Source organism: Mustela nivalis (genome assembly GCF_964662115.1).
Source record: "Mustela nivalis genome assembly, chromosome: 6".
NCBI classification, from domain to species: domain Eukaryota; kingdom Metazoa; phylum Chordata; class Mammalia; order Carnivora; family Mustelidae; genus Mustela; species Mustela nivalis.
Genome location: NC_139025.1, coordinates 125,780,331 through 125,805,732, shown reverse-complemented (window position 1 = coordinate 125,805,732; position 25,402 = coordinate 125,780,331). Strand labels below are relative to the sequence as shown.

General features: G+C 37.8%; 1 protein-coding gene across 1 annotated transcript in view; it reads right to left on the bottom strand.

The window, feature by feature from the left end:
* TRPM1 (transient receptor potential cation channel subfamily M member 1) overlaps nt 1–25,402 on the bottom strand; it is a 71,745-nt gene continuing 46,343 nt past the window's right edge. The window contains exons 21-24 of the mRNA XM_082736608.1: nt 23,696–23,840; nt 22,251–22,453; nt 21,478–21,610; nt 1–1,826 (exon numbers count right to left, since the gene is read on the bottom strand). Coding sequence (XP_082592734.1) covers nt 554–1,826; nt 21,478–21,610; nt 22,251–22,453; nt 23,696–23,840 — 1,754 coding nt within the window. The 3' untranslated portion in view covers nt 1–553. The remainder of the gene's footprint in view (nt 1,827–21,477; nt 21,611–22,250; nt 22,454–23,695; nt 23,841–25,402) is intronic.

Below are 25,402 nucleotides of genomic sequence, written 5' to 3'. Positions count from 1 at the left end.
AACAGAAAACAAAGATCCATAAAAAATATGATGCCGATGGCTTCTTTCCACTTCTTACTTCTTGCACTTCACAATTTTGTTTTTCTTCTCCGCCTTCTTTTTTTTTTTTTTTTCACGTTTTCTTTCTCTTTAATTTCTCTTTTTACATAGCTGTTTACTTCTTTGGTAACCTACTGGCGGCACCCAAAGGCATTTCTTAGGCTACTTGGTGGAAATAAATAACGAGAAATAAAGAGGTTGTAGAATCGTTTACTGATTAAGCAATTTAGAGATTGCCTAACAAAGAGATTGTAGAATTGTTTACAGATTAAGCAATTTATCTCAACTAGAATATTGTCACTTTCATCTGATCCTACTCCAACTAAAAACAACCTAAGTTTACTAACATGTGCTAGCGAAATATGACTTTATGTTTAGTGCATTGAATTTTAAATCTTATGTCCAAATTGCCGGACAGTTTTAATGAAAGTGTTTTCAGAAATTGATGCTATTTAGATGACCAAGATGGTAGTCATCAGTGGTTTCGATTTAAAGATCAAAGAGGCAGAACATGTCAACATGCAGTTTCTGTGGAAGTTTTCTCTTGCCTGGCCTTCTGTTCTTCTGTTGTAATCCCAGACACAACTGCCAAGTTACTTACACTGCTGGCATGTCCAGGTCTGTCTAGTTTGTCCGGACCGGCTTTAGCTTTCTTAGGGTGGCCGTGTAAACTTTTTGACCTTAAAGATCGGAACCCCAGAGTTGGGTCTGGTTTCACAGACAGTAAGTTTTCCTTTTTGGTTCTGTCAGGGACAGCTGGAGATAAATGAGCGATCTGAGGGGCTGTTTCAGACACATGGTTCTCATCTTCGGTGTCTGCACATTGTTCTGTATGCTCGGCTTGCCTGGCCGCTTCCGACACAAGGTAAGGGATGTCGGTACTGTGAGAACGTGTGATCTTTCGAACTTGGTATTTCCATTCTGTCGTCCACTGTTGAAGTGTCGAGGGGCGTGCTGGGTCCATGATCGAACTGTACTCTGTGCTGCAGGTGTTCACCCCGCTGACCGGCTTCCGTCCGCGGGAATACACAAAGCTTCTGGACTTTGTTGTTTTATAAGTACTGAACATTTCCTCAGGGTGATAACGCATCAGCTTTGCTTCTTCCAGGGGATAGGAAATTGTGCCTTCTATCTGGGTTGTTTCCACTGTGAGCTGAGGGTTTTGAAAATCTGATTTGTTCTGTCCATGCATAACATCTGGTTGATTTACACTTGGGGGAACAGTTTCTTCCCTTTCAGAGTCGGCCTGCCTTCGATCATCTTCGGCTGCGATCCCAGTATCTGGACCTAATTTCAGCTCTGAAGAGTTCTTGACGTTGTCTAACGCAAGTTGACCACAGTCTGGTGTTGCTGGCGGGCTTGTGCTGGATGAAAGGTGAAGGCTGCCTTGACGCTCTGGTATCAGATGCATTTTTGACTCCTTCTCTTCCTTCATTCGGAAGGAACAGGCTTTCTTCCTGAATCCTATCCCTGGTGGCATGGAGAGAGAAGCATCCTCATACAGCAACTCCTCACCATTGAAATGGTATCTATACATGCTGTAGCCATCGGCGCTGTTGATACTGCTTTGTCTTAGAAGATAAGTTGCATCACATTCGGAAGAAGCTCGGGACCGGGTCTGTATCAGGTCGGACTTGTCAATTCCTGCGAGATTTTCAAGAGCATTCACCATTCTGCTAGACAGTTCTTCCAGCTGAGAAAGTCGAAGGTCAACAGTCTGTAGGGAAGTTTTCATAAAATTTTCTCTTTCATTGATTTCTTCCAATCTCATTGACATGTTTTCGACTCTGAGGAACACAAAGGAATAGAATTACTATGCTGAGATTAACTAAGTATTAAAAACAGAGCTATAATGTTATCATTGTTACTTTATTTTCTGGTCTTTAGAGGATCATGGAGCTCACTGGGCATGTTTTCAAACTTCATACTACTCCATACTTCAAACTACTAAAAATTACTGTGAGGAACATCAGAAAGTAATAGAATTATGGTTAATACATACAGTGAGTACTGTTTACCACCCATGGTTCTAAATGTTTTCTGTATTCATTAATAAGTACTTACTGAGGCACTGTTCTAGGCTGGTTTAATCCTTAATAACAGCCTCATGAGGTAATTGCTGTTATCATCGTCCCCATTTTAATGAGGAAATCAAGTCATCATGAAAATAATTTGCCCAAGTTCACATGGCTGGTAAGCAGTGGGGCAGTACACAGTGTACATTCGAATGCGCACAATCTATTTTAACATTTGCTTCAGCCTTTGTCTCTTAGAGGCATATCACATTGCCCCTGAGAATAAAAGAAGATACTAGCCCTTAGGTTTTTGAGGTTTGATTATAGCTGCCAGCAATTAATGGTTATAATGATAAAATTAATTAAAATCCTTCTTTGAAGTTCAGGGGATTCAGAAGAGGAATTGTTGGTAATTAAGTTCAGATTATCAGATGGTTTACTTAAGGAACAAAAGGTCATCTAATTATCTGAAGAATACCACTAGCTTTAAATTGCTCATTATATTTAATAATTAGCACTCCCTTAATGGGTTTTATTTTTAAAAAGACCATAGTAGATTATAAATATCTGCAATTAGATTTTTAACTCCTAGAAGATCAGGCAACAACTTATGAAACCATGATGTTGTCTGAACCAAAGCCTGCTGGAATAGACTAGGTTTTCTATTTCAAGAATATGTACAAGATGAACTTTTTCAACTGACTCTTGAAATTTAACACTAAGAGGCAGTGAGGTATGCCTAGGACCTAGCACTGCCTTCTAAAAGTTGGATTTGGGGCACCTGGGTGGTGCAGCTGTTGAAGGGTCTGACTCCTGATTTTGGCTCAGGTCACAATCTCAGGTCCTGACATCAAGTCCCTCCTCAGGCTCACATTTAGTGGAGACTCTGCTTGGGATTCTCTCTCTCCCTCTTCCCCACTCACAGGTGCATGCATGTGTTCTCTCTCAAATAAATAAATAAAATTTTAAAAATAAATAAATAAAAGTTGAATTTGCCCCCCAGGATGTGATGAAGGTGGGGGCAGTGGGGATAAGGCTCTGGGCCCTCTGAACCAGGGGTACGGTGGGCCATTCCAGTAAGTTCTTCCCTGGATGAAGACCGATACTTTGGTCTGATTCTGTCATGCCTGGGTTTTCTCCCACCTTCTGATCCTGTCTTAGAAACATACAGGCAGTCTCTAGGGTTACCTGGTTTGCACTTAGTCTGCCCTTGCTACATTCTTTACATATCTTTCTAAATCCTTCCACCTGTTTTCCTTTATTTCTTCTTACCCACTTCCTGAGTTCCAGCTGCTCTTTTCTGCACTAAGTGTCTGCTCTCCGACCATGTCTCCTGCTCTTTCCTCACTCCCTGCTACCTCTGTGGTTACCCTTCCCTACATCCTGCCAGAGCTGCTTTTGCCAATGCTGTGCTTCTGTTGGCCACATTGACAGCTGTGCTCTGATGTGTGGGAGGGTCTTTGGCTTCTATTCTTAACTTTTTTGTGTGGAGAAAAGACTATTTATATGTCCCCTAGGAAACCACATCATTTGAGCAGGAAGGGTCTGGCTTCCTGGAAATTTGCCACCAGGAGGACCAAATTCACTGTGTATGAGAAGTCTTGACTTTTGTACCATAGACACTACACCTTCTAAGGGTTCTCTTTCCTCTTGCATTTCGGCGACCAACAGAACTTTCACTACTAATTTATGTGACTTCAAGTAAGATTTGATTTTCTCTGTGAAATGTCATGTCTCCTCGCTCACTTCAAATCTGTTTTTCTCAAGGATTCCTTTGATGTTAAAATCCACAATGTCCTCTCTAAAGTCAAACTTGAGATCCTCTAACAAATACTACTTTAAGAGATGATGCAATGTTGCCTGGGTGGCTCAGGGGTTTAAGCCTCTGCCTTTGGCTCAGGTCATGATCTCAGGGTCCTGGGTCAAGCCCCACATCTGGGCTCTCTGCTCAGCAGGGAGCCTGCTTACCCACTCCCACTCCCCATGCCTGCCTCTCCTGTGGTCTCTCTCTGTCAAATAAATAAATAAAAACTAAAAAAGAGAGAGGGAGAGAGAGAGAGAGATAATATAAACTCTATCCAAACTCTGAAAAATAAATACACTGGTAAAATATAGATAAATAGCTCTCCTTTCGACTCTTCTATAACCCTCTGCCCTATGTTTTTCCTGTGTTACCTAATTCAGATACTAGCATGGCCAGCCACTCATACATATAAAGGAAATTTGCTATTTGTCACAGCGTGGATGGACTTAGAGGATATTATGCTCAATGAAATAAGTCAGACAAAGAAAGAAAAATACTCTATGAATTCATTCATTTGTGGAATAAAAAAGAAAGAAAGAAAGAAAAGAAACATGTGAACGAACAAACAATAAAGCAAAAACAGACCCCTAAATACAGACAACAAACTGGTGTTATCAGAGGGGAGGGGGAACGAGGATCGGCAAAATGGGAAAAGGGGGGTCTGTGGGAGGTATGGGCCTATGGTTATAGAATAGGCCAAGGAGATGAAAGGTACAGCATTGGGAATACAGTCAGTGGTATTACACTAGTGTTGTGTAATGACAGATGGTAGCTACACATGTGGTGAGCAAAACATGAGGTACAGAGCTGTCAAATCACCATTGTATACCCACACTAATGTCATACTGTGTCAAACATACTTCAGTAAAAAAATAAAATAAAAAATAAAGAAATAAGAAGTCATCTGATTCTGAAGTCTCTCTTACTGCACTCAGCCTCCCCACTTCACTAGCTCCCCAGTCCCCGCATTGAATAAACTACCAAGTTCCATAGTGGGACTCTTCCATGGGTATCTCTAAATCTCCTCCCGTTCCTACTGCCATTCCCTTAATCGAAACTGTGGAAGAACCAAGGTTTCATGATGTGGCTTAGATTAAGAAAAATGATCAGATGCTTATTTCAAGCCTATTAACAGCTACAGCATTGGAGACAAAATTTAAATGCTTATATGAAATCGAGGGATATTGGATTGTTTTAATTTTTTTTTTAAATTTTAAAAATATTTTATTTATTTATTTGTCAGAGAGAAGGAGAGAGAGAGAGAGCACACAAGCAGGCAGAGAGGCAGGCAGAGGGGGAGAGAGAAGCAGGCTCCCCGCTGAGCAAGAAACCCATGCAGGACTTGATCCCAGGACCCTGGGATCATAACCTGAGCTGAAGGCAGCGGCTTACTCCACTGAGCCACCCAGGGATCCCGGATTGTGTTTTTATGGTATGCGTAAACGGAGTAAGAAATAAATGAATTTAAGGTCACTTATGTCTGGAATGATGAACGAAAGAGATGGATAATAAGCCATCTTCTATGCTAGCCACATTTCGTGACTTCCTCAATTACTTAAGATGGTTCACAAATCTTGACATCCCTAAAAAGAGTGATTTCCATTTCAGATGTAGAAAGACAGACTAGCTAGGAAACACTTTGATGAGAGTCCCAGATCTGTTGACATTCTGAGTGACAGGAAAACACACAAGAGAAATCTGTCATTTCTGTAGAGCTTGTAGCAAAACATGAACTTTCTTACTTTTCTAAGTCTTAATTCTACTTTCCTTTCAGCAGGGAGTGAAATATTTTTTCACTATAGCACAGACTATGAAGGTATTCTAAGGCTAAGCAATTTGCTCTTAAAGACATGTTCCTCACATGCCGTATTTTTAATCTCATATTTTCCTTTAGAAATTTTCATATGGTAAATCAACTGTTGTTTTTTTTTTTTCTGGCATTCAGTCATATGAATCACTGAAGCATTGTGTAACTTCAAGATGTCACATGTGTTGATACATTTATATATGGCAATGTGATTACCAATGTAGTATTAGCTAATGCCTTTATAATGTCACATAATTATCCTTTATTTTCTATGGTGGGAACAATTAGGATCTTGTCTTTTAGTAATGCTTAAGTTAATAATACAGGTTTTTTTTTTTTTTTTTTTTTTTTTTTTTTTTTTTTTTGTTTTTTTACTCTAACCACTCTGAGGTACATTAGATCTCCAGGACTTACTCAGCTACTGGTTGCAAGTTTATACCCTTAAACAACATATCCCCAATTCTCTTGGTAATCCCTGGGTAGGCACCATTTTACTCTGGTTTTATCACTTTAGCTTTTTCTGATCTCACATAGACATGAGGTCATATGGCATTTCTCTTTCTCCGTTTGACTTATTTAAGCATAATGTCCTCAAGGTCATCCATGTTGTCACAGATGGCAGGGTTTCTTTGTTTCTCATGGCTAAGTAATATGCAATTGTATATGTAAACCATGTCTTCTTTATCCATTCATCTGTTGTGAACCCTTGGGTTGTTTCCATAGCTTAGCTGTTACAAGTAATGCTTCAATAAACATAGGAATACATCTATCTCTTGGATGTCCTGTTTTCATTTTCTTTGAATATACACCCAGGAGTGGAATTACTGGATCATCTGGTAGTTCTATTTTTAAATTTTTGAGGATCCTCTATATTGTTTAACATAGTGGCTGAACCAATAAGTTTTCATTTCATACCTAGAGAACACAGTGAGTATATTAGCTTTATAAGAAACTTCCAAACTATTTTTCAGAGTGGCTGTACCATCTTATAGTCCCACCAGCAGTGTAAGAGCATTCCATGAGCTCGGTGTCTTTGTTGGCACTTGGTGTTGTCAGTATGTTTTTATTTTAACTATTGTAATATGTGTGTAATCTCATCATAGTTTTAATTTGTGTTTCACTAATAGATAATAATGTTGAACATCTTTTTTTTTTTTTAAGATTTTACTTATTTGATAGATCACAAGTAGGCAGAGAGGCAGGCAGAGAGAGAAGGGGGGGAAGCAGACTCCCTGCTGAGCAAAGAGTCCAATGCGGGGCTTAATCCCAGGACCCTGAGATCATGACCTGAGCTGAAGGCAGAGGCTTAACCCGGTGAGCCACCCAGGTGCCCCTGTTGAGCATCTTTTTATGGGCTTATTTGCCAAGACTAAGTCTTCTCTGTTGTGTCTATTTTCATCTTTTGCCCATTTTTAAAATTGGGTCATTTTCTCCCACATTATTGAGTTTTGAAGTTTAGAAGAGTTATAGAAGTTTAAGTTCTGGAAGTTTAAGACTTCCAGTATGTTGTTCAATAGCAGTGATAGAGTGGACATCCTTGCCTTGTTCTCAATTTTAAGGGAGAAACAATTCAGTCTTTTACCATGTTAGCTGTGGCTTTTTTTTTTTTTCTTTAATAAATGCCATTTAACAGATTGAGGAAGTTCCTCTCTGTTCCTTGTTTTCTGAGAGGTTTCTGTCTCTTTTCTTAATTTCATTTTATTCTTTCTTTTTCTTTTTTAAGAATTATTTTTATTAACATGTACTGTAGTATTTGCCCCAGCGGTACAGGTCTGTGAATCATCAGGTTTAAACATTTCATAGCACTCACTATATTCTTCCGTTTTTTAAAAAAATCAGGAATGGATGTTGAATTTTGTGGAAATAATTTTTTCTTCACCAGTTGGTATTATCATGTTTTCTTTAAACTCTTACTATAGTGGATAGCATGGATTTTCAAATATTGAACATCCTTTCATTCCTAAGATAAATCTTACCAGTTGTGGCTAGACTCAACTTGCTAATGTTTGTTGTGAAGTTTTGTATCTATGCTCATAAGGGCTAGTATCCTATAGTTTTCTCTTTCAGTTCTTTGATTTTTGTGTCACGGTCATGCTGGCCTCAGAAATAAGTTGGGAAATGATTATATCATTTACTGTAGATCTTATAGTGGTTGATCTAGTAATACAAAGTAGATAGTAACATTTCACAGTCTACTTAGCTTCAATATTTTACCACTTCAATTGGATATAAAAACATTACCACCATATGGGTCCATTTTCTGTCCATGCTTTGGTTGTCTTAGATATTACACAGACACATGTTAAAAACCCAAACATTCCTTCATTCCTGATGTCCCAAGTTTACTTCTGGTATACGTTCTTCTGTCTGAAGAACTTCTTGTAGTAATATTTTAGGTCCCAACTCCTAAAATGAGTTATTTAAGGTCTTTATTTCGTATTCATTCCTGAAGAGTTTTTGTTGGATATAGAATTTGGGGGTTGATAGTTATTTCTTCAGCTTTAGAACCATGATGCTACTTTCTCCTGGTCTTCTTGGTTTCTCACAAGAAACCTGCCCTTATTTAAATAGCTGTTCCATTATAAGTTATAAATCCTTTTTCTCTGGCTGCTGTAATTTTTTTTTATTTTGTCTTTGTTTTCAGAGGATTCTAACATGAACTAGGGTGAGGATCTCCTTGAATTATTCCTGTTTAGTGTTTGCTAAATTCCTTTAACATGTAAATTTATGTCTTTCACCCATTTGGGAGTTTTTCAGTTATTATTTCTTAAAATATTATTTTCTGCATCACACTTTCTCTTTTCTACTAAGACTCTGCTGGCACAGTACTACACATTTATTTCCAAAAGGTTCCTTTCCCACCCCCGCCCCCAGTTTATTTACTCTTTTTTGCTCAAATTAGGTAATTTTTACCTACATATTTGTCTTCAAGTTTCCAGATTCCTTCCTCTGTCATTTCTGTTATGCTATTGAGCCTAGCCAGTGAAATTTTAATTTCACTTATTATGTTTTTCAGGTCTAAACTTTTCATTGGTTCTTCTTTATATCTTCCATTTTTCCTGAAACTTTTATTTTTCAATTAGTTTCAATATTCTTTGCAATTTTGTTCAAGCATTTTTGTAATAATTACCTTAAAGTCTGTCAAATAATTCAAACATCTGCACTACTTTGGCCTTGACATTTATTAGTTGTTGTTGTTGTTGTTTTTACCCAGTAAATTAGATTTTTCTGAATTCTTCATATTCTAAGTTATTTTAGATTATATCATGGACATTTCAAATCTTACATCATGTGACAGAGTCTTGTTTAAATCCCATGACAGATGTTGACATTTTTCTTTTAGCAACTGGTTGACCTAGTTAAGCTCAAGGTATAAGTTCCACCATGACTTTTGTGGGCTGTGATTCCAGTTGCAGTTCAATTTTCAAAGTCTTGGCAGTGCCTTTGAAATCTGTCCTGTGTTTGTACAGCCCAGTGATCAGTTTGGGACCTTGATAATTGTCTATTCATTAGTTCAGGACTCAGTACCTTTGAGATCTTTCTTCTTTTTAAATATAGGCATTCACTATTATAATTATTTTGAGTACCACTTTTGCTTCATCCTATAAATTTTGGTTATTTTGTGTTTTCATTTTTATCCACTTTGAAGTATTTTCTTTCTTTTTATAATGTTTAAATTGTGATAAAATACATGCAATATAAAATTTACCATCTTAACCATTTTAAAATGCACATTTCAGTGGCATTTAGTACATTCACACTGTTGTGCAATCTCAAATTCTAATTTCCCTTTTGGTTTCTTCTTTGACTCATTGGTTATTTAAGATAGTGTTGTTTAATTTTCATATATTTTTGAGTTTTCCAAATGTCCTTTTGTTATTAACTTATCATCTCATTTCACTGTGGTCAGAGAACACACTTTGATTAATTTCAATCTTTAAAAAATTTGTTTAGATTTGTTATATGGCCCAACATAGGGTCTATGATCTATCCTGGATAATGTTACATATGTTCTTGAAAAGAATGTATATCCTGCTGTTGTTGAGCAGTGTTCTGTTAGGTTGAGTGGGCATATAGTATTATTTAAGTCTTTTATGTTGTTATTATCTCTGTCTAGCCACTTGGGTGTCCTACAGCTATACTAATTTTGATAACTATTCATGTGGAGTATCTTGTCCCACCCATTTATTTTCAAACTATTGTGTCTTGAATCTGAAATGAAACTTTAGAGGGAATGCAGTTAGATTGTGTTTTTAAAAATATACAGTCTGACAGTCTTCATGTCTTAATTGGAGAGTTTAATCCATTTATATTTAATATGGTTACTGATAAGGAAGAATTTACCCTTATCATTAGTGTTTGTGTTCCACAGGTCTTATGCCTTCTTTTGCTCAATTCCTCCATTGCCACATCTCTCTGTGTTAAATAGACATTTTTTAGTGTACCATTTTAATTCCCTTTCCATTTATTTTATTATATATATTTGATTTATTTTCTTAGTGGTTGCCCTAGAGACTACAATGAACATCTTAATTTATGACAATCTAATTCAGATTAATGTCAATGTAATTTCAATAGTATACAAAAATGTGCTCTTTTAAAGTTTATTACTTCTTTTTCCATGCTGTTGTCACAGATTACATCTTTATTTGTTCTATGCTCATCAGTATAGACTTGTAGTTATTGCTTTCTGCAGTTATTTTTTAAATTATATAGAAAATAAAAAGTAGTTATAAACAAAAAATATATTTATAATGTCTTTTATACTTATGTAGGTATTTACCTTCACTGGTGCTCTTTATTTCTTCATGTAGATTTTAGTTACTGTCTGGTGACCTTTCATTTCTGCCCAAAGAACTTCTTAGTGTCTCTCCTAGGGCAGGTCTAATAGCAAATAAAATTCTTTCAGTTTTTCTATCTAGGAAAATCTTAATTTCTCCTTCATTTTTTTGAAACACTATTTTGCTATATACAGTATTCTTGGTTGACAGTATTTTTCTTTCAGAACTTTAAATATTTCATCCCACTGCCCACTTGCTCCAATAAGAGGTCAGCCTTTTATTGTATTTAGGATGTTTTGTATGTGATGAGTTCCTTCCCTCTTGGTGTTTTCAAGATTTTTTTCCTCTGGCTTATAACACTTGACTATGATTTGAATAAGTGTGGATGCCTTTGAGTTTATTTTACTTGGAGTTCATTGAACTTCTTGTATGTGTAGATTAATATTTTTCCTTAAATTTGGGAAATTTTTGGCCTTTATTTTTTCAGATAATTTCTCCCACTTTCTTTTTTGTCTCCTTCTGGCATTCCCATTATGTGTATGCTGTCATGCTGACAGTGTTCCACAGTTCTCTGGGACTCTGTTCATTCTTTTATATTTCTCTTTCTTAGACTGGATAATCTCAGTTGACTTATCTTCAAGTTCACTGATTCTTCTGCCTGCTCAAATCTGATTTTGAGATTCTATAGTAAAATTTTCATTTTAGTTCCTTTACGTTACAATTCCAGAATGTCTGTTTCCTCCTTCTCCTCCTTCTCTCCTGCTCTTTTTCCTCCTCCTCCTTTTCTTCTTCTTCTTCTTCTTCTTCTTCTTCTTCTTCTTCTTCTTCTTCTTCTTCTTCTTCTTCTTTCTTTTTAAAAATATATTTTCTATCTCTATATTCTCCGTAAGGTGAGACATCATTCTCATTCCTCCCTATAAATCTTTAGTGATGGATTTCTTTAGCTCTTTGAATGTGTTAACAGTAACTGATTTAAAGTTTTTGTCAAAAATTTCAACATCTGGAACTTCTTAGGGCCAGTTTCTTTGAGTGCCTTTTCCCCAGGTGTGGATCATACTGTCTTGTTTCTTTTCCTGACCTTTTACTTAAAACTGGGCATTTTGAGTAATAGAGCACAGCAATTCTTGAAGTCAGAGTCTCTCTCCTCCCTGGGGTTTATTATTGTTGCTTCATTTTGTGGTAGTTGTTGCTTATTTAGTGATTTTTCTAAAATGATCCTGTAAAGCCTGTATTATTTGTTGTGTGTGGTCACTGAAATCCTGTTCTTTTTTTTTTTTTTTAAGTTTTAAAGATTTTTTATTTATTTGTCAGAGAGAGAGAGAGGCAGAGAGAGCAAACACAGGCAGAGGCAGAGGGAGAAGCAGACTCCCTGCCAAGCAAGGAGCCCGATGTGGGACTCGATCCCAGGAAGCTGGGATCATGACCTGAGCCGAAGGCAGCTGCTTAACCAACTGAGCCACCCAGGCGTCCCTGAAATCCTGTTCTTTTAGCTCAATGGTCAGCTGATGATTGAACAGATTTCTTTAAATATTTGGAATAAAAAATTCTCCTAGACTTTGCTGAGGGACTCTGTGCACGCACATCTTCAACACTCAACCAGAGTTTGCATCTTTGTCTTAGCCTTCACTTCCTGTTTGCACAGAGCCTTTAGGTAAGCTAGAATTGTAAGCTTTCTTTCTTATCAGGTATTTTCTGAGAATGTACACAACCATATGCATGCACAAGGTCTTCTAGATTCCCAGGAATATGTCAGAGATTTTCAAAGCCCTATGGACATCTCATTTCCTAGCCTTTTCTCTGAAGCTTTTTGGTTAGTCTTGTTTGCCCCAAATCTATTATTTTTTTTACCTCAGGGAGTAGGGACTAAAACATTTGCCTGTAAATGTTTTTGAAAAATGCCCTCTCCTCATCTCCACCTCTGGCTAACAGTTTAAGCCCTTGGCTAGTTCCAAACAAGGGGAGATTAAGACAAGCCTTTGAGCCAAACTTTCAGGGAATCACCAGATCAGTCAAAACAGATAATTACAATTCTTTGTGGATGGGGTCCTTTTTGCTTCCACTGGTACCAGGAATTCATACTATTATTTTCATGGTTGCCACTGAACTGAGGAGTGGGGGATGGGACTAGATAAATTGAAATGCCACAAATCTCATTTAAAAAAAAAAAAAAAGATTCAGCTGTGTTTCTTGAATAAGCACTCCACAAATGATTGCAAGCCATTGGTTCATGTCCATCTTTCTAAAAAATTTGATTCTGAAAGTTTTGCCAGTTTTATGGAGGTATGGAGTCCAGGAGTTCCTTACTCAATCATTTTTTGTTCACTTTGTCTCCCTCAGTGCTTTAGGTATGCTAATAAGGAGCAGAACCACACACACACACTCACACATGCATGCACACACATACACATACAAATACAGTTTGGGGGTGAGCTCTAAAGTTCATAAGCAACCTCGTAGTGTTACTTTCCCAATCTCCTCCCTCTCTATAATCTGCTTGGAATTTCCAGTACCCTGGAGCTCCCTCTTTTCAACATCTAATCAGAAATCTGGGGCTTTAATCCACTCTGCCTGCACTTCCACAACTTCCAGGGCCAAGTGGCAGGAGGATAGAAAGAAAACAAAAACCAAAAATTGGCTCCACCTTCTTGGTTTTTGATGAAATAGGTAGGGACTTTGCTAGAGCACTGGATCTCCTACAACTGACTCAGGGGAACAATAGGAAGGGAAAGAAGACACTTTTGGAATAAACAAGATGAAGTCCTAATAGTTTTCCTTAATATTTAAAGAGATACAACCTCATGTTATACCCCAGGCTGATAAAGAAAAAAGTGTTAGCTGTTAGGAATAACCTCTTTGCCTCCAATGGCTACTCACTCTAATCCAAAACAATAACACAGATACTCAATCATGCTACTCCTAGCTTAAACACAGTAGCAGCTTCTCATAACATTTAAGATTAAAAGCCAAATTTTATTGCAATGATGGGTACCCTTAAGTGTATGTTAAAAAGAAACCTTATGGCTGCCTGGGTGGCTCAGTCAGTTAAGCATCTGCCTTTGGCTTAGATCATGATCTCAGGGTCCTGAGATTGAGCCCCACAGCAGGCTCCTTGCTCAGCAGGGAATCTGCTTCTTCCTCTCCCTCCCCACTGCTTGTGCTCTCTCTCTCTCTGTCTCAGATAAATAAATAAAATCTTTTAAAAATATTTCTGGTCCTTATATACACTCAAGACTTTTCAGATTGTGTCCCCCATCCTCCCTTTCTGTTTCATCTTGTTATTCATCCTCCAATTTGCTTCACAAACATTCCATCATCATCAAAATGGAAAAATGAAATTCTCCTAGAACTTGAGAACCCCAAATGTCAGGGCATTTGGTGACCTCAGTTTGAAAAAACTTGTTCTAGAACTTGCTATCTCTGATGATTGTAGAACCAGATGAATGAAAGCTGCCTTGGTGATGCCAGGGATCCCAGCCATTGTGTATAAAATTCCGTTGTTGCCCTGACTTCTGCTATTATTTAATTAGATTAATATGACTGCATTGTCTTTTATTTTCAATAATCATATTGATTTTATAAAAGAGGTCAATATTTGTCTTTGAGTATTTCAAATCATTTGGTCAAGTCACTTGTAACTATTACTCTAGTATGATAGTATTTGGCTCAAAAGGACTATTTCTTTGGATGAAGTATTTTTATAATACAAGTGCATTTTCTTAGACTGAAATACTGATGATTTCTTACCAGGTATATCTATTTTTGCCAGTTTGGATTCATGGCTTCTCATAATTATTTCTGTGTTTGGATTTACATATAGTAAATCCATAAGTAGCTTCACTAGTTTTTTTTTTTTTTAACTTAAATTCAATTAGCTAACATACAGTAGTACATCATTAGCTTTTGATATATTGTTCAATAATTCATCAGTTGCATATAACACCCAGTGCTCAGCCCATCACAAGTGCTTCTCTAGGTTTCTATTTCACACACTGTGGTAACATTTACTTCGCAGTAAGAATTCTCCCATTTAGAATATTATTGAGAAGAGCCAGAAGGCCATTTTTCTAACTACCAAACTTCTGAGTTTCAGTGGGCAGGTCAGAACAATTTGTGAGGAGTAGGCTTTTATATCAGAGGAAACTAGAACCAAGTGGCATCTACAAACTGGCTGGGACCAACGTGATCATTCTCCTGTCTTTGAATGGAATTTAAGCTGCTCTTGATTTACAACAATATTTGCCCTGCCTTTTACTACTTAATGTGTATCTCCTACTAAAATCCCTGGGAGTCCAGACCCCAACTTGTTTGATCTATCCTAGTTCATAATAGTAGTATTTCCCTCCCTCATTTGTTTGATTCAGAGATTAGTACAGATTGGTCTACAGGGTTTTCTGTTAAAAGGCCACATCTCAATGCCCTAATCAGTCTCGTAATCTGGGCCTGTATATATTCTACTTGTTTTGTAAATTCAGAAAGTTAGAGATAAGGGTACCAATTTAGCAACTGACATTGCATATCAGGACTTTGTTTTCAAGAAAAAAAGAAGGGCTATTAAGGATCAACATTTTATCAACTTCAGTATTCTCCTTGAGATGTGGCCATATTCATGTTAGGGACGGAGTGCTCCGGCATCCCCACCAGTGACAATTCACAACATCAGCAAAGGCAGCAACAACAACAGTGGTAGCATGATAGTGTTGTGTTGTGTGTTCCACAATTAAGTGAAATTGTGTAAATGAAAGCACTCTGTGAGGTATGAATGCTATGCAAGTGTACAATAACATGACCATGTGAAGGGGTGTGATTGCAAATCTCCAGATGCTTTCATTGTTATTTTCATGTATTGGTTATGTAGGATATTTGGTTTTGGACATTGTACTACTAAACTTGAAAGGAGCTTAATGAAAACACAGTGGTTTTTTTTTTGTTGTTGTTTTTAAGGTATTGTAAATAAAGTTTTCCATTTCATTCAACTACTAGGTACAACAATATATAAATGTGTGGCACTTTGTAGTAACTTCCAAGAGAATACCGATAGACGGCATAACTTTATTGGAGTTTCATAGACTCTTATATATTAAATATAAGGTCAAAATTCATGTTCTCATGGTAAGAGTCTCTTGTGTATTTCCTAAGGACAGAACTTAGATATTTGGAGTTTTGTAGCATGGTAGTTACCAAAACCTGTTTTATGTGCCATCATCTTTTCATGTGCAATCATTACTCTTCACCTGTAAGGCATCTTATATATATGGGAACATTTCCTTAATGATAGAACTCAATGTTAACCTAAAAACAATGTTAGTGGAACAACTAGATCCAGTTTATACTTGAAGAAACCCATGTTCCAAGGTCCCATGGTATTCTATATTGAGTTCTGAGACTATTCTTACCCTGTAATTTTATTCCAGGTCTACAGATCATAAACTTGTTTCATCCAGTCCAAATTTTATATCCAGTTATTTTAATTTCCATCTTTGTATGAGGCTGCCTTTTAAGTTTAGTAATTATGGTGAGAACACTCAAGATGGAACCTGGTTGTGCTTACTTACTGAGTTTTTATATGTGAAAGACTAAATGAAGAACAAGATTTAAGTCTTAAATCTTTTGGCTTTCTCATTGTTTTTAATAAACAAAATACTGAAGACTATTAAAAGATTATTAAGCTCTCTAGGATCTTAACTCTAGGCCACATCATTATATATACCAACATGGCCATACTTCAGACCTCCTTGGTTTCTAGAATTCAAGTCATCTAAATCAGTGGACTCTTCTGGCTATATTCCACTTTCTGTCAGGCAAGACTCAGGTCAGCTCCTCACTGAAGCTCTTAATAATATCCTAGGTTCTCTTTCACTTACTTTCATATAACAGTGCCAACTCTACTCCTTCCTCTATTGCCACTAGGACTCCCCAACTGGGCAGGGAAAAATGGTGTCTTGAGGCACTGTAAAATGTTTATGCTACCATTTGCAAACACTAACATCATTGTGGTATCCCCATTGATTGGTTCTCGGGATCACAGATCCCTTCAGCCTCCCTTTTGCTATGCCCCATGCTTCATTCACTAACTGCATTCTTGCCCTGGGGCTGTAGAGAGTCACTGAGGAAGGTTGTAGAAGTCACCTTGACTTGGCCCAATACAAAGTCATATTAGCTAATTTCATTACATCCTAAATATTCCTGCTGAGCAATCGCTTGGCTAGCTCCTTTCCTATCACATTTCCCCTAAAGGTGAACTCGAATCCTCCTTAGAGGCTTTAAGTCTTTAATATTGCTAGGGGTACTCTTTCCCCATTCCTATCATTCCTTCCCATGTGTCTGGACTTTCTATTAGTGTAAAACTCTTGGCCTCTCTCCAGTCCTTTATTTATTCTTGAGGAGGACTGATTTTCTGGTTGGAATTTGGGGACCACGACACCAGCTTACTTTTTTCTCTCTCTCTTTGAGAGCCAGCTGCCTGCAGAGAGCATGGGCTCTCACTTTGTTTTGTTCATACGGTAAGCTTCGTGGGGAAAGCTGATTCTGCCTGTGAGAACAGAGGTCTGCAGGTGCCTGTGACTGGGTGGCTATGGCTAATTCTGGCTAATTCTGTGAATTTGGCAACAACTGAACCACATCCTCTAGCACCTTTATTACTAGTAAAGCCAATACTATTTTTATCTCTATCTGCCTGATATCTGCCTCTGTCCTTGAATTGGCTCTCAAAGGTCAGGTAAGGAACAAGATTGTCATTTACTAGACACATTAAAACTCCCACATTTAATCCCACCCTTTCCCCATAATCCAAGCAACTTTGACTCTATTAATTTCTATGTCAGAGGAATTATCCACCTCCTTTCTGAGGCCCATCTCTCTTTCAGGTCTTCTTCTACTGACTATCTCATTTCTCTCCTTCTTGTCTTTCTTGTTATAATCTCTGTTACCACTGTCTCTACTTGATTACTTGGGAAAAGGATGCCAAATAAGATCTCAAGACCATGAATCGCTTCATTCCTAATCAAGCCTAGAAGAAACCCAATACCTTAACCCAGATCCACAAATATGACAAGAAACCAGTTGACCCAGAGGTTTTGGGGGGAATCCAAACCTTCTACTATAAGTTTGGCTAGTCTAAGACCTATAGATGCTTAAGTATAAGACCAATAGCATTTAAAATGTATGATTTATGAATTATAGTCTGCATACTTGAAAATATCATACATGCAAAATGAAAGTTCATTTAAGTGGAAGATATGAATGAAGAAGAGGTAATAAGGAGGCAATGTAGACCATGCATTCCAAAAATCTATAATAATATACCTGTTTTAATTAAATAGTAAGTTGGTGCTAAGCTTCCTTGATGCCATGGAAAAAAGGAAAACACACTGGATTACATAATTCTCATTGTTCAAGAAAAGGAAGTTGAAACTTGGACAAAATTTTTTTAGAAAAGATTCTTTTCAACTCAATTGCTCTTGAGCCTGTGAACTGAGGGATGCCCAACCACAAAAGGAATGATGTGCTCAACCCTGGATTTTCAAGAGACACAGAGATGGCCTTCAAGTTGTGATTGATAAAGATACATGTTACTAGGTATTAGCCTATATATGATATGATATGATATAATATATATATGATAAATATCTAGGTTGACAAATTCTACTTTGGTTGTGCTGGCAGATGTATTTGTAAAATGTTCTTCCACCAGCCCTCTAGGTTACATGATATTAAACTTTCAAGCAAAGAAATAACACCCTTCAACACCACCAGTTGTTTTGGTGTTGCTGATATTAAAGATTCTCCCTGACAATTATGGGTAGCAGAATCATTTGTATATTGAAATTCTTCCTGGTTGCCAATAGCGAAATCAAAGTCACAAACCCAGAGGAAGCATAGTTGATATCTTATTTGATATTCATTGAGGATAGGATGGAAATTTACATTCAAGTCAGAACAAGAACTTTTTACTTATCCTTTCATTCAAAAACTCAAGGTCTTGCTATGTGGAGATGTGCAGGCTTCTTGACCTAGTCTAAGGTGTGAGGCAGTCAGGGAAGTTTTCCAGAAGGAAATGACATTTGAGCAAAGATCCAAAGGATGCGTAGACAGAGGTTACAACATGTGCAAAAACCCCCATGGCAGGAAGGGAGTGGTGACTTTAAGGAAATGAAAGAAGGCTGACAAGACTGGCAAACCAAGCATGAAGGGAGGGCAGTCAGGGTGATACTGGAGCTGGGAGCAATGGGAGCCACTGAAAGCTTTTAAAGAGAGCTGTTGGGGAGCAATGCAACAGGATTCGAGTCTAGTGAGTGCACAATGAATTGAAAGAGTGGAAATGATTATGGAGAGCTCAGATGCTCTCCAAGCAACCACAGGAATCCTGGTGGGAAATGATGGTAGCTTGTACTGGTGTGCTGGTGGTAGAGAAGGAAAGCAGTGTGTGTGTATGTGGGGGGGGGGCATGATTCATTCACAGGGGGAAGAAAGCAGAATTTGATGATTTGACAGTGTCAAATGAAATGGCTAGTGGTGCCACTCTCAGAGGCCAGAGCATGCAAGAGGATGTCCAAATTTGGGAGGAAAACCTTCAGTGCATTTCCGTAAGTCAGCTAAGTGGATATGCTGCATGGGGCTTTGGGCCAAATACCCTGCTTTAAGGCTGTATTAATTAAAAACTGGATCATAATGTAAATCTCTGATTGGGACACTAAATGTTAGATCTCAAGAAATGGTGAAGTTGGGTGAAATTGTTAGAACTTCATATATTGCTCTCTAAACGTTAAGGGAAAGCCATGAATTTGGTTCCTGCGCATAAGCCCTCAAAACACCCTGCAAGGAGGAGCAGAAGCATGTAAACTTCCTGTGTGAACACGTTTGTTCGACTGAGTCATGCAAATTGCTGGCTCAGGTTTTGAAAGCTACCAGCCAACAGCAGGGACTGATGCCAAGCGCATCTTAGGAGGTTAGAAGACTCACTCCTAACCAGATCCTGCAGATAGAATGGTGCCGGGGATGATAAGGAGAATCATCAAATGGCAAATGGTGATGTGGAAAATGAAAATAAGCCAACATATAAAGTAGATTTTTTTAAATGGCAGAAATATATGAGTACTCAAAAATTTGATTTAAAAAATTATCACGGGGGCGCCTGGGTGGCTCAGTGGGTTAAGCTGCTGCCTTCGGCTCAGGTCATGATCTCAGGGTCCTGGGATCGAGGCCCGCATCGGGCTCTCTGCTCAGCAGGGAGCCTGCTTCCTCCTCTCTCTCTCTCTCTCTCTGCCTGCCTCTCCATCTACTTGTGATTTCTCTCTGTCAAATAAATAAATAAAATCTTTAAAAAAAAATTACCACGGGTGTCAAATTTAGGTAAAATAACGAATTTTATTTCTATTCTTCCACCTTAGGACCTCAGATGTCCTGAGGTTAAGAGTGAAGAAAAAGTACGTTCTCCCCAAACCTCCTCCTCCATTTGTCTCTGATATTCACCTGTGATTCAGCCTTGAAAGGGTCAACAAGGGAACCGGAGGGGCAGGAATGTACTCCAATCACTCCCGGAGATCTCAGCCAAGAGAAACGGGAAGTAGATGTTTTTACTGCCCAGCACACTTTCATTCCTATTACGTGTGCACGAAGCCCCAAGAGGAAAATGCAGTTTGGTAGTGACCTGATAACCACATTCTTGGAGGCTTGCTCCAAGAACGGTAAAAATCCAAACAATGCTGGGGGAAGGGGGATGGGGCAGAAGCAGAGTGAAACAGAGCACAATTTCCATTGTAAATTACTGGCTGTGATTAAATCCAAGTTAATGTCTAACTAAAAAATTGAGATTTTAGATTATTAAGATGGAAGTAACTTCTCTTTCTCAGGAAGAAATAATTTTTGTATCTTGAAAGCTTAACAGTAACTATTAAAACAGAAAAGATACATTTAAAAGTAGTTTTGAAAATGTGCCTTATTAAGGCCAAAAGTTGGTGCAGATTATCCTTGAGTTTGGTAGACTGGATTACAAGGTGACTAGGGCTAGGAGGGGAGATGGGCCAGAGACCTGGAGCCTATGGGCTGTGGCAGAGTCACTGGCTGGAATGTGTACAGCAGGGAGACTTCAAGGGTATTAAATTCTGTTGTAGTGGTTGAGGCCCTTGATTGGATGGTGTGCTGAAACATTCTTGTGAATGTCTTTATGTTTATCAATATATACAGGTAGTTGTACCAAGAAACTGTAATTCTGAGTACTGAAAGACAGAATGATCAGCTAGAATTCCCGTAGGTGTCATCCTTCTACCTGCATTGTTGGTTAAACTCTTTGGAACGATGTTTTATCAATGATCACAGTCTTAGTAATAATAATAATAGCTTACATTTCTTTTATGAAGTGATAAAGTTTCTTAAAAATTATGTGATTAAAAAATACAGATAGTGTGGTTTTATTGTTCCTGTCTACCCTTCGCTGGTTTCTCGTTCTCAGCTGCAGGAGGAGCAATAATGAAAAGGTTGGAAAATGTCACCCTTTCTGGTTCTCCCTCACCTGCCTTCATTTGCTCATTCATAGATTGGCTCACACATGTGTTCGTTCATTCATTCTGCATTCTGGGAAAGGAGCAACAAGAACATTAAGGTGGGATGAGCAGGTCAGTCCCTAGGGGAATACCATCCTTGACAAAGGTAACCACCAGTCAAAAGACCGCTTCCCTAGCCTTTACACAGCCCAGCAGCTGATTTTTCTCTTCATTCGTGCAGGGTCCTGCTGCCAAATCTCCCACTATGGGGCTGGGCAAGAACTGTCAGGGGCTTTTGGTTTGCTTTAGTTTGGGTCTGGGGTATTTGCAATACACCCCATCATTTACTTCTATATACAATTTACAATCACCTTTTCACACGAGATATTTTCCCACTCTTTCGGGAGAAAACACGTAAAGAACCCAAAGTGTGAACCAACAAGAGAACTTGGAGGGAACATTTATATGAACATCGGCATCTCTCTTAGAATGGGGCGGAGTGGCCCGCACACCCTCGGCCCGCGGCTGGGCCCTGGCCCCGCGCTGGGCTCACCTCTCACAAGTGACGCGGATGCGCTCATCGCTGGACGACTGCTGCTCATCCTCCTTCTCCTGGAAGTGCTCCTGGACACACTGCTCCTCGAACTCGTGCAGCCTCTTCAGCTCCTCATCGCTGAGAAACAGCTCTGCGTGAAGGGAGAAGGGTTTGCCACGTGAGAAATGAGCCCTGTCCACGAAGAATCAATTGAGTTGCGCCATTGCGAATTTCACAACCCAACTGGAATTAAGCTCCTTTGCTCGACACTGGTAGGTGGTTCTCCCACTACTCCAATTGTTTTACTCAAACAGGTTGCAGTATGCCGCGATCATCTTCCCATTGGAGCAGAATGGCTCACTTTTTAACACAAAACACAACTCTTACAGCTATTTGCAAAGTGAAGCCAAGTACTCTTTACTGGAGAAACTGTTGCATCTGTCTTATGGATGGAGTCAGGTCAACAGCATTATTTTCCTATCCTTTTGAGATGCAACAGGTGGAAACATTCTTAAAGGGGCATTGAATTTATACAGACAAGTCATTCTCAAGAACTCTCTCAATTTCTAATCTCTTCATGAGCAAGCTTTCAGTAACATGAATTACTCACCAACTAACAGAACTGGAATAAAATCAACATAAAATGAGAAGCGTTCTGCAAAGAACAGCAGTTGGACTTGGGTGTTATGTTTTCCCACAATTAAGTAGTTCAGCGAGATTTTTGGGAGGGTACCCAGTTAGAACCCTCTTGAAATTAGTGCAGGATAGAAATGACAGAGTCCTGTACATACTCAGCCCACGATCCTGTTCGTCTTGGTCCCCTTCTCTTTTCTTCCTATAGCGGCCACTGAGACGCATGATGATTATATAGATGTGGCTTAAAATGATCATTGGTGGAGGTAGGACTGGCCGGTCATGAAATGTCATTATCAGCTGATATCGCTGGAATTTCCACACCTGGTTGGATATGGACTTGACTTCAAAGAAAGTATTGCTTTAAAAAGAATAAAGGTTTAGTTATTTTGCTTTTCATTTTGATTTCCCAGGACAATCAGTCACTCACATCGAAATGAAAATAAACAGTGAAAGGACCTTTTAGTGCCCTTTAGTACTGACTCCTGAATTACCCTTTTGGTTTATCTATCATTGTGGATTATCTACACCCAAGGACATTTTACTTATATAAATAATTAAGGATTAAGTATATTAAAATGGCTACCTACTGCTTTCTTGAGACACCATACCACAGTCTACTGATTCATGTGCAAGAAAATATTATTTCATATTTTTAAAGGTAGGAGCTAATCAGCTAAGCATTTTGAAGTATTTAAATCTGAAATACACTTGAATAAGAGTTTGAACCAGATTCTTTCCAAAGCCCTGGTTATCTCTAAGATTCTATATTTCTGTGAAGTATTTTTCCCTTATATTTTCATCTTAGAAGCTAGAATTTTAAAAAAATCATTTATTAAGCATGGTCACATGCTCAACACATTATGCCAAAATGGGCAAGTTTTACAAGATCACAATAATTGTCACAGCTTATGAAGTTGACATTGCTTTCTGTGCCTGTGATAATGAATTAAAGGCATGCCTTGATCAAATCTTCCCTATTCCAGGAGACTTTCATCTAAGGAAATATTTTCATCAGATTAAAATACATGTTTAAGTGCTAAAATACTAACCAAGATTGAGTTTAAATGTATTTAAGACAAAGACAAATATCATATGGTTTCATAAGTATGTGGAATATAAGAAACAAAACAAACAAAGAAAAAAGAGATGAAAGAAAGAAAAAAAAACCCAGACTCTTAAACACAGGGAACAAACTGGTGGTTGTGGGAGGGGAGGTGGGTGGGGGAATAGGTGAAATGGATTAAAGGGGATTTAACAGTACGCTAATCACAGCCTGTTGAGCACTGAGTAATGCACAGAATTATTGTATCATTGTACTCTATACCTGAAACTGATACAACACGGTATGTTAATTATACTTCAATAGAAAATAAAATATTGAACCATCAAAAAAAATTTTGATGTATTTAAGTGTCAACTTTTAATTCACGAATACATGAAGGCTGATTAAGTTTGAATGAAAGAGATTGCAAAAACTACATATTTAAAAGCCCCACTGAAATTCTGTGTAAACCCATGGCCGCATGAGTGTTCCAAGATTAAACTGGGAATCTGTAATGCAATAAATAATAGGCAAGCAGTCGAGAGCCTTAATACATACTTGAAAACTGCAATAAGCAAGTTCACCAGCAGGATGTTGGCCACCAGTAGGTAACACGCCATGATGGCCGGTGTGAGCCAGGCACCCGGGATACAAGGAGGAAGACGCTTGCCTTCCTCATCATACTGGTTGTCACCACAAGGAGCTGAAACAAAAGTTTGTCTTCTTGTACTTTTTACATAAAATGAATAGAATAAATAACTTACATAAGCCATTACACAATCTATTTCTTTTTTAAGATGATTTTTCCCTGATTTCATAAGCAATAGTATTCCATATGAAAAATATCAATTCATACAAAGAAAAAAAACCTCATTTCTGCACTCCATGATAGTCATTCTTGACTTGACGTATTTATAAACATTTTCCCATTTCTGTATTTGCGTTTTTCATATACATTAGAAATTATATTTCTAAGCAGATAAATCTTTTTTTTGTACTGTTATCAAGCTAATTACTAATGGATAATAGATAATCTGATTATTTAACATCACCTCATGTTGTCTCCTTGGTTTCACTTGTACATGAACTTCAGCAATAATTTTGTTATGAGGAACGAGTTAAGGATGCCCCCTACCCTCAAATCCATTAATCAAAGTTTCTGGTGTCATTTTTGGAAAATCACCTTTTCTTTCTCTCAGCTCATTCAAAATACCACTTTGATTCTATAGAACCTATGTCCTGAACTAAAAAATAGAATGATCCCAACAGTGATCAGTGAATTTATAGTCTACCTACTTTTTACTTACTTACAGTTTAAACCTCTCTTGTTTTCTGACACCGAAAACAAACAAACAAACAAACAAACAACAAACCTTGTTTCTGATACCAGAAAACAAGAGAGGTCTTTAAAACCAGTGTAAGGCTGTCAGTAATTAGCTAAGGGAGAGACTGATTAATACACACACTTCATGGAGTGAAGTCATCAATTCTGTGTAAACTTACGATTAATTTCCATGGCGTAGACTATAGAGCAATTGGAAAGCAGGGTTTTGGGGGTTTTTTAGGTGTGACAGGAAGGGAGGAAAGAAAATAAGATGACAGTTGAGAAAAAAGTAAAACAAATGATTAACAAGACAAGAATGGTTTTGGTTGTCACAAAATGCAAAGTACTCAAGTTTGGGAATTATAGATTCACACTTGGAAGCAGTGGTCTATTTAGATGAAACTGTATACATTATTAATTCTAGAAAATTCATATATATTTCATGAATATTGATTTTACCATATGTCATAAACAATAAAAAGCTAACTAGTTAACAATACTGTGAAAAAGATATGAGGCTACTGGCAGATGATCATTTTAACCAACTGGTTAACTAATCAGGCATTCTCCATAGCCAAATTCAAAAACCTCATAAGCCCAAATAAGTGAAAAATTATTATGCAATAATCAGATCAAGTTTCAAAATACCACTTTTGATCAAGAATCAAAACCTAACATTTAATAGTGTTACTGAAAATAGCCTCGTTTGTCTCTTTATCTTCTTATTACCCAATTCAATAATAAAAAATAAAAATACCACAATCTATGTCTGGATCATACATTTACTGAAGCAACTATTCTTATGAAAGCAAGTTAGATTATTATGTTTCAGTTTACCAACATACAAACACATTCAACAATTGACTTTGAGATGTCCAGGTGGTAATGATGTGTTCGGAATCACATTATAAAAGGTAGGTAGAGGGCATTGGTTGAACTAG